The 15,069-nt window shown below is 41.3% G+C and overlaps 1 protein-coding gene across 1 annotated transcript in view; it reads left to right on the forward strand.

Moving 5' to 3' along the window:
- The window catches only part of ric1 (RIC1 homolog, RAB6A GEF complex partner 1), a 57,805-nt gene that overhangs the window by 33,902 nt on the left and 8,834 nt on the right, over positions 1-15,069 (forward strand). The window contains exons 3-21 of the mRNA XM_062032224.1: positions 1,344-1,423; positions 1,577-1,684; positions 3,689-3,834; positions 3,917-4,053; positions 5,399-5,490; positions 5,780-5,868; positions 7,947-8,091; positions 8,257-8,305; positions 8,378-8,551; positions 8,622-8,834; positions 8,897-8,935; positions 9,020-9,130; positions 10,816-10,905; positions 10,974-11,134; positions 11,211-11,349; positions 11,421-11,537; positions 13,518-13,925; positions 14,218-14,529; positions 14,597-14,755. Coding sequence (XP_061888208.1) covers positions 1,344-1,423; positions 1,577-1,684; positions 3,689-3,834; positions 3,917-4,053; positions 5,399-5,490; positions 5,780-5,868; positions 7,947-8,091; positions 8,257-8,305; positions 8,378-8,551; positions 8,622-8,834; positions 8,897-8,935; positions 9,020-9,130; positions 10,816-10,905; positions 10,974-11,134; positions 11,211-11,349; positions 11,421-11,537; positions 13,518-13,925; positions 14,218-14,529; positions 14,597-14,755 — 2,769 coding nt within the window. The remainder of the gene's footprint in view (positions 1-1,343; positions 1,424-1,576; positions 1,685-3,688; positions 3,835-3,916; positions 4,054-5,398; positions 5,491-5,779; positions 5,869-7,946; positions 8,092-8,256; positions 8,306-8,377; positions 8,552-8,621; positions 8,835-8,896; positions 8,936-9,019; positions 9,131-10,815; positions 10,906-10,973; positions 11,135-11,210; positions 11,350-11,420; positions 11,538-13,517; positions 13,926-14,217; positions 14,530-14,596; positions 14,756-15,069) is intronic.

A 15,069-nucleotide genomic window follows, 5' to 3' on the forward strand; every position in this document is an offset into this window, starting at 1 on the left:
AGACTTGTAGTTTGAGCTGCAGATCATGCCAATGCACAAATGTTGATCTAAAACTCGGGTTAATGTCCGATGAGGATTTTATGCTGCCGATTCCTATACCGATCATCCATGAGTGTGATCCGCCAATACCGATCACATGTATTAACTATACAGGGTAAATGTTTTAATTTAAATCTTTATATAGCTACTGACAATGAAGCAATATTAACACAAAATTTTAACTACAGTAGTTTCTTATTCTTTTTTATCATATTCAATTGTTTGAGCAACCGATTTACGTACAATACTCACAGTAGCTGTTTCATTATCCTCTGTGTCCTAGACTTTTATTAATCTACCTGTTTATTTCCTGTTACTAGCTGTGGTTCCATCTACACATCTTAAAGTTTATTATGTTTTACTGTCGTTTCAAACTAGCTTAGTGGCTAGCTTATATATTAACATGCTTGCTCTGTCAAGTGTATAACCTGTTTAGTTTTGTCCTCCAGTGATAATGTACGTAAGATACTAAGAAATGCAGTTCATTTGCTGCAAAAGAGGTGATGATTATTAACTTAGAGGAGTGACTCCTGTCAGACTGTTAGCTGCTCGCTGCCTCTGTTAGCCGAGGGACCAAAAATAGTTTCAGCCAAAGGTGGCTTCTGTGCTTGGCATTAATCAGCAATGGCCGATCAAGTGCTTTTTCTACAGAAATCGGCCAATACTGATCGGTGAATCCTTGTATAAAACTCTACACGCCATATTTGCTTAATTAAAGAGAAGTGTATCAGAAGCCCTTTGACACCCTTGAAACCATACCATACCATACCAACTTTATTTATACCATGAATGACTTTTATCACAAAAATATTAGAGGCAAACGTGTTCTTAGACTTAGACTTCCTTTTTATTTACATTCAAATTTGAACTTTACAGTACAGATAAGACAAAATTCCGGTGCATTAGCTCATGGTAGTGCAGGTTAAAAAAGCAAGAAGGTGCAGATATAAATACATAGATTACTGTACGGATAAATATATTGCACTTTTGCATATGCATCCACGTTTATGGATGTATGTTATATTGTCTTTATATTACAGCGAGTTAATCCATTTTTTGGTGGAATTGAAGGGATTATTTTAATGCGTTCAAGAGTCTTACGGCCTGAGGGAAGAAGCTGTTACAGAACCTGGAGGTTCTGCTACGGAGGCTGCGGAACATCTTTCTAGAGTCCAGCAGTGAAAACAGTCTTTGGTGGGGTTGGGAGGAGTCTCTGCAGATTTTCTGAGCCCTGGTCAGGCAGCGACTTTTTGCGATCTCCTGCATACCTGATGTTAAGTCAACGTTTTTCTTTGTGTTTCCAGACCGCCAAAGGCTATATCCTCCTGTTCTCTGTGCTCGGCGGTGGGGATGACAAGTACCTCTACGAGCCAGTCTACCCAAAGTAGGAGCCTCCACCTTCTCGTCTCAAATATCAACATACAAGAGAGCCACGGAAACAATCGCTTGTGTTTCACATTCTGAAATGGCGTACCAGCAGATGTGGGCAAGTGGTGACATATTCTTTCTTTGCGTTTATTCTCATGTGCTGGAACAGAGGGAGCCCTCGCGTGAAGGTAACACCGGGTTTGAAGGAGGAGCAGTGTGCCCCTGCTTTGTCACTCGAGATAAAGAAGCCTGTTGATCTGGAGGCCCCCATCACCAGGTAGGCTGATTTTTTTTTAATCTATTCATCTTTGCTGCGTTTGCTTTGTTCGCCACATGGAGATGGCGCTCGGTGATTGGTTGGCTGTTGTGCTATTTACCTAGATGATGCAGACATGCATTTGTTTCTTTTTTTTGTTCTGTTTTTTAAGTATTATTTAGGGATTTGCCAATTGATTGGCCACCGATTAGAATCAGACACTTTTCATGAAAAAGAATGTAATCACCATTACCGATGAATGCCTTTTAATGCCGATCACAAACACCGCTCCCCTGAGAGTTGAGGCTAAACATGTTACACACCAAGAGCAAGCCAGAATCAGACAAGCTAATAGCTAAGCTAACTGCTAAGATAGCTTGAAATAACAGTACATTTTAAGTGTAGATGGAACCACTGGGCAGAAAGTAAGCACCTATTAATGAGGTATTACGTACCGTATTTTCCGGACTCTAGAGCGCACCAGTGTATAAGCCGCACCCACTAAATTTTCTGAACATTTCGTTTCTTCCATATATTAGCCGCACCAGACTATAATCCGCAGGTATATATGTTGCAGTAATGAGTTATTTACAGAAAGATTTTATAAATATTTATTTACCTACTTTAATTGTTCCCAGACAGTGCCTTTCACACGACAGTAAAACGGCTGATGAAACAAAACAGAACTCATCGTCATTGACCCACTCGCTGCGAAAGCTACCTCTCCAATCATCTATAAACAGACTGAGGAATTTGTGAAACGAACAATACAAAAAGTATGCCATTGTAAGGAAATAATACTAACACAGACACTCTTAAACGTATTAGCTAATGCTAACGATGCTAGCTTCATTACATTATTATAGCGCGTACAAATATACACAAAAACACATGGGACGGTTTAGTATGTAAGAATTGTTTTAGTTTTATAAAACTTACAAACATTGCTTGGAGTGATGAATCCATATGAGTAGAAACACTATAGATGACTAGAAGACAGAACGGTACTTGTACTTCCGGTTCAAAGCTTTAAACAGCAGGATAAACTCACAGCCATATACCCAGCTACGCTTGCAGTGAGCGAACTCGTCTAAAAAAAAAAATGGCGCCATATCATTAACAATAACACAGCATTTTTTTAAGTGTCTTTGCATGTGATAGTTGAAAGCTGTTTGCTTTATGGCCGGCCGTCAGCGAAGAAAATTCCGTCTGTTTTATCAACCACAGGGTTCAAAGCTTAGGAAAAAAGTAGCTGCTTATAGTCTGGAACTTATTGTAAATAAATAAGAGGGATAATATAGCAACTGTTGGAGTGTCAGCATTGTCTCAGTCAGACCACGACATGTAAGGGGAAGGCGTGTGGATACCAAGGGTATTATCAGAGGGATTAGGTCAATATTCTTATTTCCTCAAAATCTTTTATTTTATTAATGTTTACAAGTAAAATGGTCTGGACAGTGGCACACAGGAGGACTTTGAGGCAAAAAACTAAGGATTTAATTGAATAGAAGTCCTACTGATTAAAATAAGAGCATCTGTTTCGTCAGATGAGAAGAAATCAGCTTTTGGCTATTTCCTCAACGTTCTCTGTCTTGTTAATTTATAACCGGAGCAGCCCACATTCCAGAACACGTGCCCTTGACTGCACAGTAAGTGTAAACTGCAATGCTCGCTGTTGCATCGCACACTCTTTATTTGCTGACTGTTGTCTCCTTTTGTTACACTGCGCGTCTCCTGTCAGCCATTGTGTTGGTATCCAGCGTCACTTCATCCGCCGTCTTCATTTGACAGCCGTTACTCAGCCCAGTTAATCGCTCAACAGAGACAGCTTGCTTGCGCGGGCGTTGAGTGGGCGCATTTGATATTTTCACAGTTTTGCCAGGAGAATTTCCCTCCTCTGCACTGTTCTCTTGGTCGTGTCATCTTTAGCTGTGATTACAGTTCAAAGACAATGAACTCTGTGGCCTTTTGTATGGCACAGGCACCCTTTTACACTCTCTAATAAACTGCATTTCTTCTTGCTAGTCTACAGTCCCTCCATGATGAGCTGCTGGTGTGCACGGCAGACGGCTACCTCCACGTGTTGCACTGGGACGGGCTCGGCGGCAACGGACGCAAGGCCATCTGCCTCACCACCATCCCCTTCTCTCTAGACCTCCAGTCTGCTCGAGGTGAAACACGCTGCACAGATTTTTACTCAACAAAAATGTCCTCTCTTTTTTCTGTATAAAGTATTATTTTATACCTGTGAAGGTGGCCCGTCCCTGGACTTGGAAGGTGTTCATATCCGCTGCATGGAGTACTGCGAGACCCTGGACGGCTTTGCTGTGGTACTGAGTGATGGACGCCTGGGCTTCATCACGCCCCTAAGCAGCAGCATCACTGCGGATGTAAGAATGCGTGTGTTGACATGCTTGCATTATAACCGAGCATACACGATGAGGCTTAATGAGACAACATGCTGTCTTATGCTGAAATAATTAGTTTGAAATAGGTCATGTAATGTATTTGGTGTACTGTATGCATGCCAAGTTGCCGAAATAAATCTTCTTTATGATTTTGACATGTAAAAAGCCATGGTCCAAGTAAGAAAAGACTCCCTAAAATAGATTGTACCAAAAATATACATACTGGTCAATTTGCCATACATAAATCATTTTAATTCCAGTGTCAATGTCGGCCTTTTTGAAGGCTTCATAAAATTTGCAGATCATTTTCACATTCTGAACTGTTTCAGTTGTCGAGTTTTATTTCCAACATTCACTTTAGTAAAAAGAAGGGAAGTCAATGGCTGCTGTGTTGTCAGAGCTGCCACATGTGGACAGAAGTTTTTTTAAATTGAGAGACCCACGGTGCAGTAACATGTAAAATGTACACGTTAACTGAAGAGACATCAAGGCAATTAATGTGTATATATGTAACTTTTAAAAAATTATATACATGTACCATTTTGACTTGCATGTCTGAACTTTGTCCACCGAATACTAAAAAGTCAAATCAAGCAAGGGCCATTTAGAATTTTTTTTCTATTTGTTAAAAATTTCCCAAAACAGACATATCTATTTCAAACCAAACATTGTCAGCTTTGTGTTATAAGTATCAAAGTATATTATTATTAATTACTATCAAAATGTCAGCCTTTTCCTATTACGTTACATCTTTTTGCTCTTTTTCTTACATCTTTATTGTTGGTTTTTGTTTGATTTTATTTGAACAATGTGCTGTGTGCAAGCAACTTGCCGCATATGGCCCCCTGGTCACACTTTGGACACCCCCCGATGTAGCGTATACAGCACGAGGCTTGTTAAAGGATCATTCTTAACTATCTCAAGAGGGTGTAAAAGAAATGAACACTTTATATCTTTTTTTTTTAACCTAAAAACAGCAAGACTTAGAACAATTTCCGAGATGACTCCGCCATCTTCTGCAAATGTACAGTATATACTTCGGGACATTTCTGTTATGCTAGCCCACTAGACTAAGATCTAACAGAGGACTCTGCTGCTATCCGACATTATTGTTGGATCTATTGCCTGCTCTTGTTCGCAAACGGTGTCCTCGCCACTAGGGAGAAGATTTCCCTCTAATCGTTGCAAATTTGTTTTTAAACACTAACTTCCTGTTTCTCAGTCGTCTCATCGGTCACCTCTCAATAACCTCTCTCAGGCAGTGTGAGTTTTTTCATTTGTACATCAAATGAATTCAATCCCTAAATCCCAACTCCTGTGTGTCCAGCAACTGCAGGGCGTCTGGGCCGCAGATGTGAGCGATGGCACATGCCTGGCCGTCAACAACAAGTACAGACTGATGGCCTTTGGGTGCGCAAGGTAGGTGGCCACAATGCAGTGCTGGAATCTGCATGCGTGTTTGCTTGTGCGCCACAGAGGGTAATTGCTGAGTGTGCGGGGTGTGTATGTGTCGGCCTGTGTTTGCCCAGGCTCCCTAGTGTGTGCATGTCAGAAACGTCTCCCTACTTTGGACGTCTGCCAAGTCGACAGCCGTCTTTTCTATACTGTATCTTGCTTTGAGTAGACGTAGCCATTGTTTTCTGCATACATACTACAACAAGTCATCTACGTATTGCAAGATGTGCACTAATCAGAATGCCCTTTACAGCGGCTCAGTGCTGGTCTACATGATTGACACCGCAACCGGATCCATGCAGCTCTCCCACAAGCTGGAGCTCACCCCAAAACACTACCCAGGTATTCAGTGGTCTCATTCTTTCTCTCAAACACTTGGGAGTCAGCAGTCCAATAAGGACACAGCTCCCCCTTGTGGAGCTTAGCACAAGTATCACTTTGGGCTCATTGAACATGAGTTAATGGTATCATACAATAAAAGTACTTTAAAAGCCCCATATTGAAGTATTTTATAACACTTTTGAATATGTTTAAAAGTTCCCACAATAGAGTATTGGAAGCGTGTTTAGCCTGGATGCTGGAATTTAGACAGTTTAAAAGTGCTTTAAGACACATTTGACTTGACTTGACTTGACTTTATTTATTCATGCTTGCAGTGCAGCCAAGGCCCCACTGAAAAAACAGCTGAACTTTACAATGAATATTAAACAAACAAAGATAAAAACAATTAAAAGAACAGACAGTATTTTATATAAAAAACCATTTTCATTTTCAGGGCAACAGCAGCATGGAAACTATTAGCATTCTGGTATATGACTGTATTACTTATTTAATTAGATAGTATTATTATACAGTTTAATTGCAGTATGCAGGGTAGAGTTTTTAAGTCTCTTTGTCTTGGCTTTGGGCTCGGGTTCAGCCAGCTTATGTTGGTTCCTCAATGTCCTGGCAGTGCGGCTGCCTCGTGTTGGAGGTAGCAGGTCATGCAGAGGGTGTTGCTCATCATGCATTTATTCAGTTAGAAAACTTTAAATATTCACTTAGGGGATCGAGGGATGAATTATTTTTCATCTGGAACCCTGTGTCAACATACTTGAATAGACTTTTTTTTGTGTGTCTGTATGTGGAGTAAAACTATGGAACAAACTGGACTTACAACACAAGCAATGCCAAACTATTAATCAATTTAAACTATTATACAAACATGGGGTCTGGTTCAAATATAGAGATGAGGTTCTTTAATTTGACCTGCTGCTGTACTCTGTCTCAAAGTGTTAACATGTGCTCAATGTTTCCTTACCATTATTGCTATGTTGTCTATTACCATTATTGCTATGTTGTCTACTACCATTGTTGGTATATTCATTATTCCTACATTGTTGATACAAATTATTGTTACAGTGTAATAATCATTGTTACCTGTGGTAATGCCACTATGATACAACATCTGTATTATAATCCTTGAACAAAGTAAGAGTGAAACTCATGTGAATAATCACTGAATGGAGAACTGGGGGTGGGATTAAATAAATTATCTTCTTCCCACTCCCTTTCAGGCAAAACTGGACAATCATGCATTACATACTATACATTATCTTTGCACTATATTAATTTATATTATTATGTGTTGTCAACTTTGTACTTTTTTATGTCATTGCCTGAAATAAAAATAAAAATAAAAACTTAAAACTATTCCCAGTTATTACTACTGAGCAGTCAGTATTATTGAATTATGTTGAGATTAGACACACAGCTCCATTATATTTATTTACTTTATTATAAATCGTACGATTCTCATTTAATACTTACACTTAATACTAAGGAGCACTTTATTCATTGCTATCCTTTTACTTGCCTATTTATTGCCTTTATTCCTCTGGTTTGGTGCCCTCTTTGGTTTGTGGGTGGGCGAGACAGGCCTTTCACCTGTGTGTTTTGTTTACATTGTTCTAAATAGAAAAACAATTAGCGGTCTTCCCTTCTATGTACATGCAGGGTTTCCCACAGATTTCTCTCCTTTTAAGGAGGGCCACTACCCTCTTTGCACATTGCACATTTATATATCTTGGATATATTTAAGTACCTCCACATCGCAGACATGCTGCCTCCGTTTTAAACAATCGTTTGGGCAGTGCTGTTTCGCTGATCAGTCTTTAGGCACACAGCCAAAAGGGCTTACATTTGTTTTCACATAAAACCTCTCATTTTTAAGGTGTTGTTTGTTTTATTTTGCAGTGGCGGTGCGCCACAATCAATTATATATGTGTATGTATTGGAAATCCTTATTTACTGTATGTGTGTATGATTGCATGCATACATTTTAGCACAATCAATGCTCAATTGAAGAAAAAAAAAGTATCTTTTGCCTAATGGGGGACCTTTTTAAAAGGAAGTCTTTAATGTAATTGTATGTTCCATAGACATCTACAACAAGACGGGTCCGGTCAAGCTCATATGCTGGTCCCCCGACTATAGCGTCGCCATGGTTACGTGGGAGTGTGGCGGCCTGTCGCTGTGGAGCGTCTTTGGAGCTCAACTCATCTGCACGCTCGGAGAGGACTTTGCGTGGGTGGACGCACATCAACACAAACACAGCTTCTTCCATGTGTACTATTTTGTAATGCACATTACTGCCCCCTTAAGGACAGGAGGAAAACATTGTTGACACCTTTCTCTTTTCTTTTGGCAAACATGGATGTGGAGTCTTAACATTTGTGTTTTCTTGAGCAGGTATCGCTCCGATGGCACCAAGAAGGATCCCCTTAAAATCAGCTCTATGGTTTGTACTCTTGGCCGTTTTTATAATGTGTATTTAGAACGTTTTGTGTACTGAAAGATGCCTCTGGTGCAGAGCTGGGGTGCAGAGGGCTACCATCTGTGGGTGCTGCACACCAAACGCGTAAAGATTAAGCAGGAGGAGGCGCAGCAAGAAGAGGAGACCGTGTCACCTCCACCATCTTCCCAGCAGGCGGGCATCCTACAGTTCCACTTCATTAAAAGCGCCCTCACGGTCAACCCGTGCACGGTAAGTGACCAAACACAACGCGTGGTGCATTCAATGTCCAGTCAAGACATAAAAGTTTCTTTCTGCACAGAGTAACCAGGAGCAAGTGCTGCTGCATGGCGAGGACCGCCTTTACCTGACCTGCGGCGACCCGGCGCAGGCGCACAACAGCTCTGAGACGCAACAGCACTCACGCTTGCACCTGCACGACGGCAGCCCACCGCACCACCACCACCACCCGGACTCCTCACTCTCTCAGGGACTCAGCACTTTACTGGGACACAAGCACTGGCATGTGGTCCAGGTAAGCTATTTAGTGATGCTCCTTCTTTTCAGTCAGCATTAATTGTATGCTCTTTCCTACAGATTCATAGCACATACCTCGAGAGTAACTGGCCTATACGGGTAAGGCACAGTGCTTTAAGTTGTGGCTAGTACACTTTAATGGCCTTTATTTACTGCATGTCATGATGTTATTTTTGTGTGCAGTTTGCAGCCATCAACACAGCTGGGCAGTGCATGGCTGTTGCAGGGCGACGTGGCTTTGCACACTACTCTTTGTTTACAAGGAAGTGGAAACTCTTTGGAAACATCACTCAGGTATGCAAATTTAGAATATACAGTGTCTTCCCAAAGGGGATTTCAGCAACAATTTTCTATACAGTATATCTTCTCAGAGGATAACACTATAGAAATTATAGTAGTCACTCACACAGCTGTTACTGTCTAAATAGTAAATAGGCAACACAAGATAATTGTCTTGCCTACAGTCAAGCATGATTCATTGAGGAGAAACATTAATTCCAACATTGGCTGTGACAGAAGGAAGGAAAGAAGGTAATACATTAAGAAGGAAAGAAGTAAGGAAAGTAATATATTGGGAAGGAAAGAAGGATGAAAGGAAGGAAGGAAAGAAGGTAATACATTTGGAAGAAAATAAGGAAGAACATTAGCAGGGTAAGAAGGAAGGAGGAGGAAATTAGGAAGTTATGAAGGAAGTTATGAAAGAAGAAAGTTAAGGAACATATTAACAGATGGAAATAATGAAGAAAGAAAGGAAAGAATGAAGGAAGGAAGCTAGAAGAAAAGAAATAGGGAAGGAAGCTAGGAAAGAAAAAAATAAATAAGGAAAAAAAGAAAAAAGTTTATACGTTAGGAAGGAAGGTGGGAATAAATTAGGAAGGAAAAACTTTAGAAAGGAAATTAAGAAGAACTTTAGGAAGGAATAAAGGAGGGAAATTAGGAAGGAAAGAAAGAAGAACATTAGGAAGGAAATTGGGGAAGAAACTAAAATTAAGAAGAAAAGAAGGCCATTAGAAAGGAAGTTACAAGTAAAGTTAGGAAAAACGAAGGACGGACAGAAATTAGGAAAGGAAGGAAGAAAGGAAACTAGGAAAAAAGAAATTAAGAAAGGAAATAAGGAAGAAAGTAAGGAAGGAAGGTAGGTAGGTAGTACATTAGGGAGAAAAGAGGAAAGGAAGGAAATAAGGAAGATGGGTATTAAATTGGGAAGGAAAGAAGGAAGAACATTTGAAAGGAAAGTAGGAAGGAAAGAAGGAAGTTAGGAAAGAAGGAAGTTCCAAATAAAGTTAGGAAAACATGAAAGACGGACGAACAGAAATTAAGAAGGAACGAAGAAATGAAGGAGGGAAGCTTGGAAAGAAAAAAGGAAGGAAATTAGGGAAGAAAGGAAGATAATAAATTGGAAGAAATAAGGGTGGAAAGAAAAGAAGAAAGGTAGGTAATAAATTAGGAAGGAAAGAAGGACGTTCTGAAGGGATTTAGGAATGAATGAAGAAAAGAAAGAAGTTAGAAAAGGAATTTAGGAAAAAGAAGGACAGAAGGACGCACGAAAATTAGAAAAGGAAAGGAGGATGGAACTTAGGAAGGAAGGAAAGTGTCTTGTCTTTAATCAGGTATGGTGATGGTGCGTCATAGTCTGCGGCTGCATGAGTGCTGTTGCTAATGGGGAGCTGTAGTTCATTGAGGGTACACATGAATTCCAACATGCGCTTTGGCAGAAGGAAGGCTCCAGAAGGCTGAACATTGTGATGTCATCATGGAGGACTCCGATTACTGTACAACTTGTGCAGCTCTGGTGAATTTCATGTCCAAGAGGCTTAATAATGGCTGTGTGTTGACTCAATACTATACAAGCTGTGCACTCACTACTCAAGTGTATCACAAGTTTACTTTCTATAGTATGAAGATATTAAAAATGCCTGCTGAAACATCCGCTTTGGTATGCTCAGTAATAGAATCCAAAGTCTGCGTTTGGTTTGTAGGAGCAGAACATGACGGTGACAGGTGGTCTGGCGTGGTGGAACGACTTTGTGGTGGTGGCCTGTTACAATTTCATAGACCAGCAAGAGGAGGTGAGACCTTATTTTATTATATTTACACGGCCTCTAGGTGTTCACAAAGTGTTTTCTGTCCCGCGTAGCTGAGGCTGTATCAGCGCTCGTCCAACCTGGACAACGCCTTCGCCTCGGTCACCAAGCTGCAATCCGACACGCTGCTGCTCAACGTTTTTCGAGACATGGTCATCTTGTTCAGAGCCGACTGCTCCATCTGCCTCTATAGCATAGAGAGGAGGAGCGACGGGTACGAAATGGGTCGCGGTACTCTCTGTGTTCCCGTGACGTACATCATGTGAACTTGTATTTTTTTCCTGCTCTAGTCCAAAACCGACCGTCAGTGTGGAGCTGCTGCAGGAAGTCTCCATGTCGCGCTACATCCCTCATCCTGCTTTGGTGGTCTCTGTCACGCTCACATCAGTGCGCACGGAGACTGGCATCACGCTGAAAGCCCCGCAGCAGGTAACTTATTAAGACACACACATTCAGAAAAATAGTCATATCTTCATGATTTTTGTGTTGGCTTACCTCAGGCCTGCATGGCAGAGAGCATCATGTTGAATCTAGCTGGTCAGTTAATAATGCTACAGAGGGATCGTTCAGGACCGCAGGTACGGGAGAAGGAGACCCCCGCCAACAGCAAGAAGCTGGTAAGACAATTGCCCAGTGGTGTACATTGTGGTCGTCTACAACTAATGCACTTTCTCAAGGGTTACTCGGTCAGTCTGTCCGTGTCCATGCACTAAATTAATCTAATTTGTCAAATAGTTCGGGTCTAAATAAGCATCCAACAGCCCATGGAAACACCTTAACCCAGGGATGTCAAACCGGTTTTCATTGAGGGCCACATGGCAGATATGGCTGCCATCAGAGGGCCGCTTGTAACAGCGACTAATGTATGAAGTTGCCTCTGGATTTCATGATTAATTATATAAATTGTTTTAAGCAGACTGTCGCTTTTAGAGTAAAAACTTAACATTTACAATATTTTACTGTAAAATAGTGGGTTTTTTAAATTTTTTACAACATTTTACAGTAAATGGAAAAACAGTACCACTGTTTTTTGGGGGGGGGTTTACGGTAAAAGCTGGCAGCTTAATTGCCAGAATTTTTGTTTTAAATTTACATTGGTTTTTACAACATTATATTCTGAATGGAAAAACAGTACAGGTTCTTTTTTTTATTCTGGCAACTTAGCTGACAGTTTTTCTGCCGTTAAAACAAATGTATCGTTTTTCCATTTATAGTAAAAAGAACAACCGCATATTTTACAGTCAAAAACCGGCAGCTAATTCAACAGAATTTTAACGCAAAAACAGTAGTAGTTTTTTTCAATTCAAATAAAAATGACAATACATTTTGTATTGTCATTTTTATTATTTTTATTGGGTAGTTTGCTGTAAAGTTAAGTATTTGTATTTAGACAAAAACATGTTTGGAAAGTATGATAATATACTGTAATATTTGTTGCAATTTTGGATACTATTAAAGTTGAAAAGGTATGCCATTTCAAGCAGTACATATATTTTTTCTGTCAAAATTAAAAATATCATTTACATTTAGTGAGAAAATATGAAGTATTTTATTGACACATATCATTTCCAGGTGTTTGCGGGCCTGATGAAATGATGTCGCCGGCCAGATTGAGTTTGACACTTGTGCCTTAGCCCGATCCCTTTCGGTTTTTGAAAAGTCAGAATAACTCACCTGCATTATACGATTGGAAACCAGATCTCTCGACCGCCGCATGGGCCAGCTTCAATCCGCGGGATACAACCCGGAAGCAGATACCATTTAATAAAAACATAAGCCACAGTAAAGAGGAGAAGAGGAGACTGTTTATTTGCTTCACAAATTAAAAGAACATAATTTAAAGTACATCGATAAGAGAAAAAATAAACAGAGATTTATATTAGAAAGTAGCTCAGTAAATGTTTGGACTCCCGAAGGAAATACGAATAAGATGAAAGAGAACAAAGCAGGTATATTACAAGGCAAGTAATAAATAAAGCGTACACAAACCTCTACACGCTGCATTGGTGCACTCCGAACGGATTAACAATAACTCTGTATTTCACACAACTGGCAAGATAGTCCATAACAATAGCAACCTTCATCTGGAACAGCATCGAACTCTTTTTTTTTCGTATTTAAAAGTCCTTCAATCAATTCAGGGAGCCTTACAAATGAACTCGGAGACATTGGAAAGTTTTGTTTCCATTATTCTCCATCCAAAAATTCCTTCGAAAAAACTCTGCCCTGCATCTGCTCCCATACATTCTTGGTAGTAGCATTATGTCCGTAGCACAATCTAAGATCAACTGTCTGCTATTTAACATCAGCAGAGCCATTAGAGACGTAATATTTTTAACATCTGTCAATATTACTGCAGCGCTAGGCTGTTTACTTGTGTGGAGCCGCAGATGCCTGGCGTTATGTTATAGGTCAACCGGAAATGCAATACATTTATCCATACTAAAAGGAATGAAGGGCCCCCCAGTGTACAGGAGGCTCACGGCATAGAGAGAGTGCATGCACCCAAGAAAATACAAAAAACTAACTATATGAGAAATCAGACTAATTTAGTGCATGGAAACGTAGTGAGGGATTCTTCTGTCTGTCCATCCTAGCTACCCTTCTGCCCCCCGGTGGTCCTCGCCCAGTGCGTGGAGAACGTCTGGACCACCTGCCGCTCGGACAGGAAAAAGCGCCACCTCCTGGAGGCCCTTTGGCTCTCCTGCGGCGAGGCGGGCATGAAGGTGTGGATGCCGCTCTTCCCCCGTGACCACCGCAAGCCCCACTCCTTCCTCTCCAGGCGCATCATGTTGCCCTTTTACATCAACATCTACCCGCTGGCCGTGCTGTTCGAGGACGCCCTGGTGCTTGGCGCCACCAACGAGACGGTGCTGTACGACGGGATGCAAGGTTCCTCGGAGCCACTGGAGGCGCTGTTTCCTTTCTGCACCGTGGAGAGGACTTCGCAGATTTACCTGCATCACATCCTGAGACAACTGCTGGTTCGCAATCTGGGGGAACAGGTATGTGGGCGCACTTTATGCCAGGGAATAAACTTATTTTAAAAATATTCTGATGTTTATTTACCATGAATCCTTTGTTTACTTAGAGCAAAAAGCAGGCAATAATTAGAGAAAAATTAAAAATACTCTTTATTTTTTAAACTGAGAAAGTAAGAAAACTATTTTTTTTTAATTAAGTGAATGACACACACCGTGACCCCGAAAGGGACAAGCGGTAGAAAATGGATGGATGAATGGAAGTGAATGACTCTATTTGGCATGTAACCGTCCTGACTATTTCCGGTCCATGCAGGCTTTGATGCTGGCCCAATCGTGCGCCTCCCTCCCTTACTTCCCTCACGTCATGGAGCTCATGGTCCACGTGGTCCTGGAGGAGGAGGCCACCTCTCGGGAGCCCATCCCTGACCCACTGCTGCCCACTGTGGCCAAGTTCATCACCGAGTTCCCGCTTTTCCTCCAGACCATCGTGCACTGCGCCCGCAAGACGGAGTACGCCCTGTGGAACTACCTGTTTGCCGCCGTGGGGAACCCCAAGGATCTGTTCGAGGAGTGCCTAATGGCTCAAGATCTGGACACGGCGGCCTCCTACTTGATCATCCTGCAGGTATAGTGCTTGTGAACGGTAGAACGGTTCATATCCTCAACTGAGTCGCATTTCTCCGTCTTCAAAGAACATGGAGGTTCCGGCCGTGAGCAGACAGCACGCCACGCTGCTCTTCAACACGGCGCTCGAGCAGAGCAAGTGGGACCTCTGTCGTCACATGATCCGCTTCCTGAAAGCCATTGGCTCGGGGGAAACGGAGACTCCGCCCCCAACCCCCACCACACAGGTACGCTGCAGTGCACATTCTGGAAATGGAGAACAATGGAGGGCGTGTAGTTTGGAACTGGCCCGATAATCAATAGGTCAATTACAGGTAATTGAATGATAAATGAAAATGAACTCCAGAATCAAAATGATTCAGCCTAGTTTGCTGTCAGAAGGATGAGATGTTTTTTCTTTTACATTAGCAATGTTTAATTACATTTTTAATTGAGTTCACTCAAAAAGTGTCATGGTTAAAAAGCATGTATTTTGATACCTTTTGACAAAGGAAACTTCAGGTAATTGTGTGCCATACCAACCTTAACCTCATTTGTTCTG

This window comes from Entelurus aequoreus, linkage group LG21 (genome assembly GCF_033978785.1).
Source record: "Entelurus aequoreus isolate RoL-2023_Sb linkage group LG21, RoL_Eaeq_v1.1, whole genome shotgun sequence".
NCBI lineage: Eukaryota > Metazoa > Chordata > Actinopteri > Syngnathiformes > Syngnathidae > Entelurus > Entelurus aequoreus.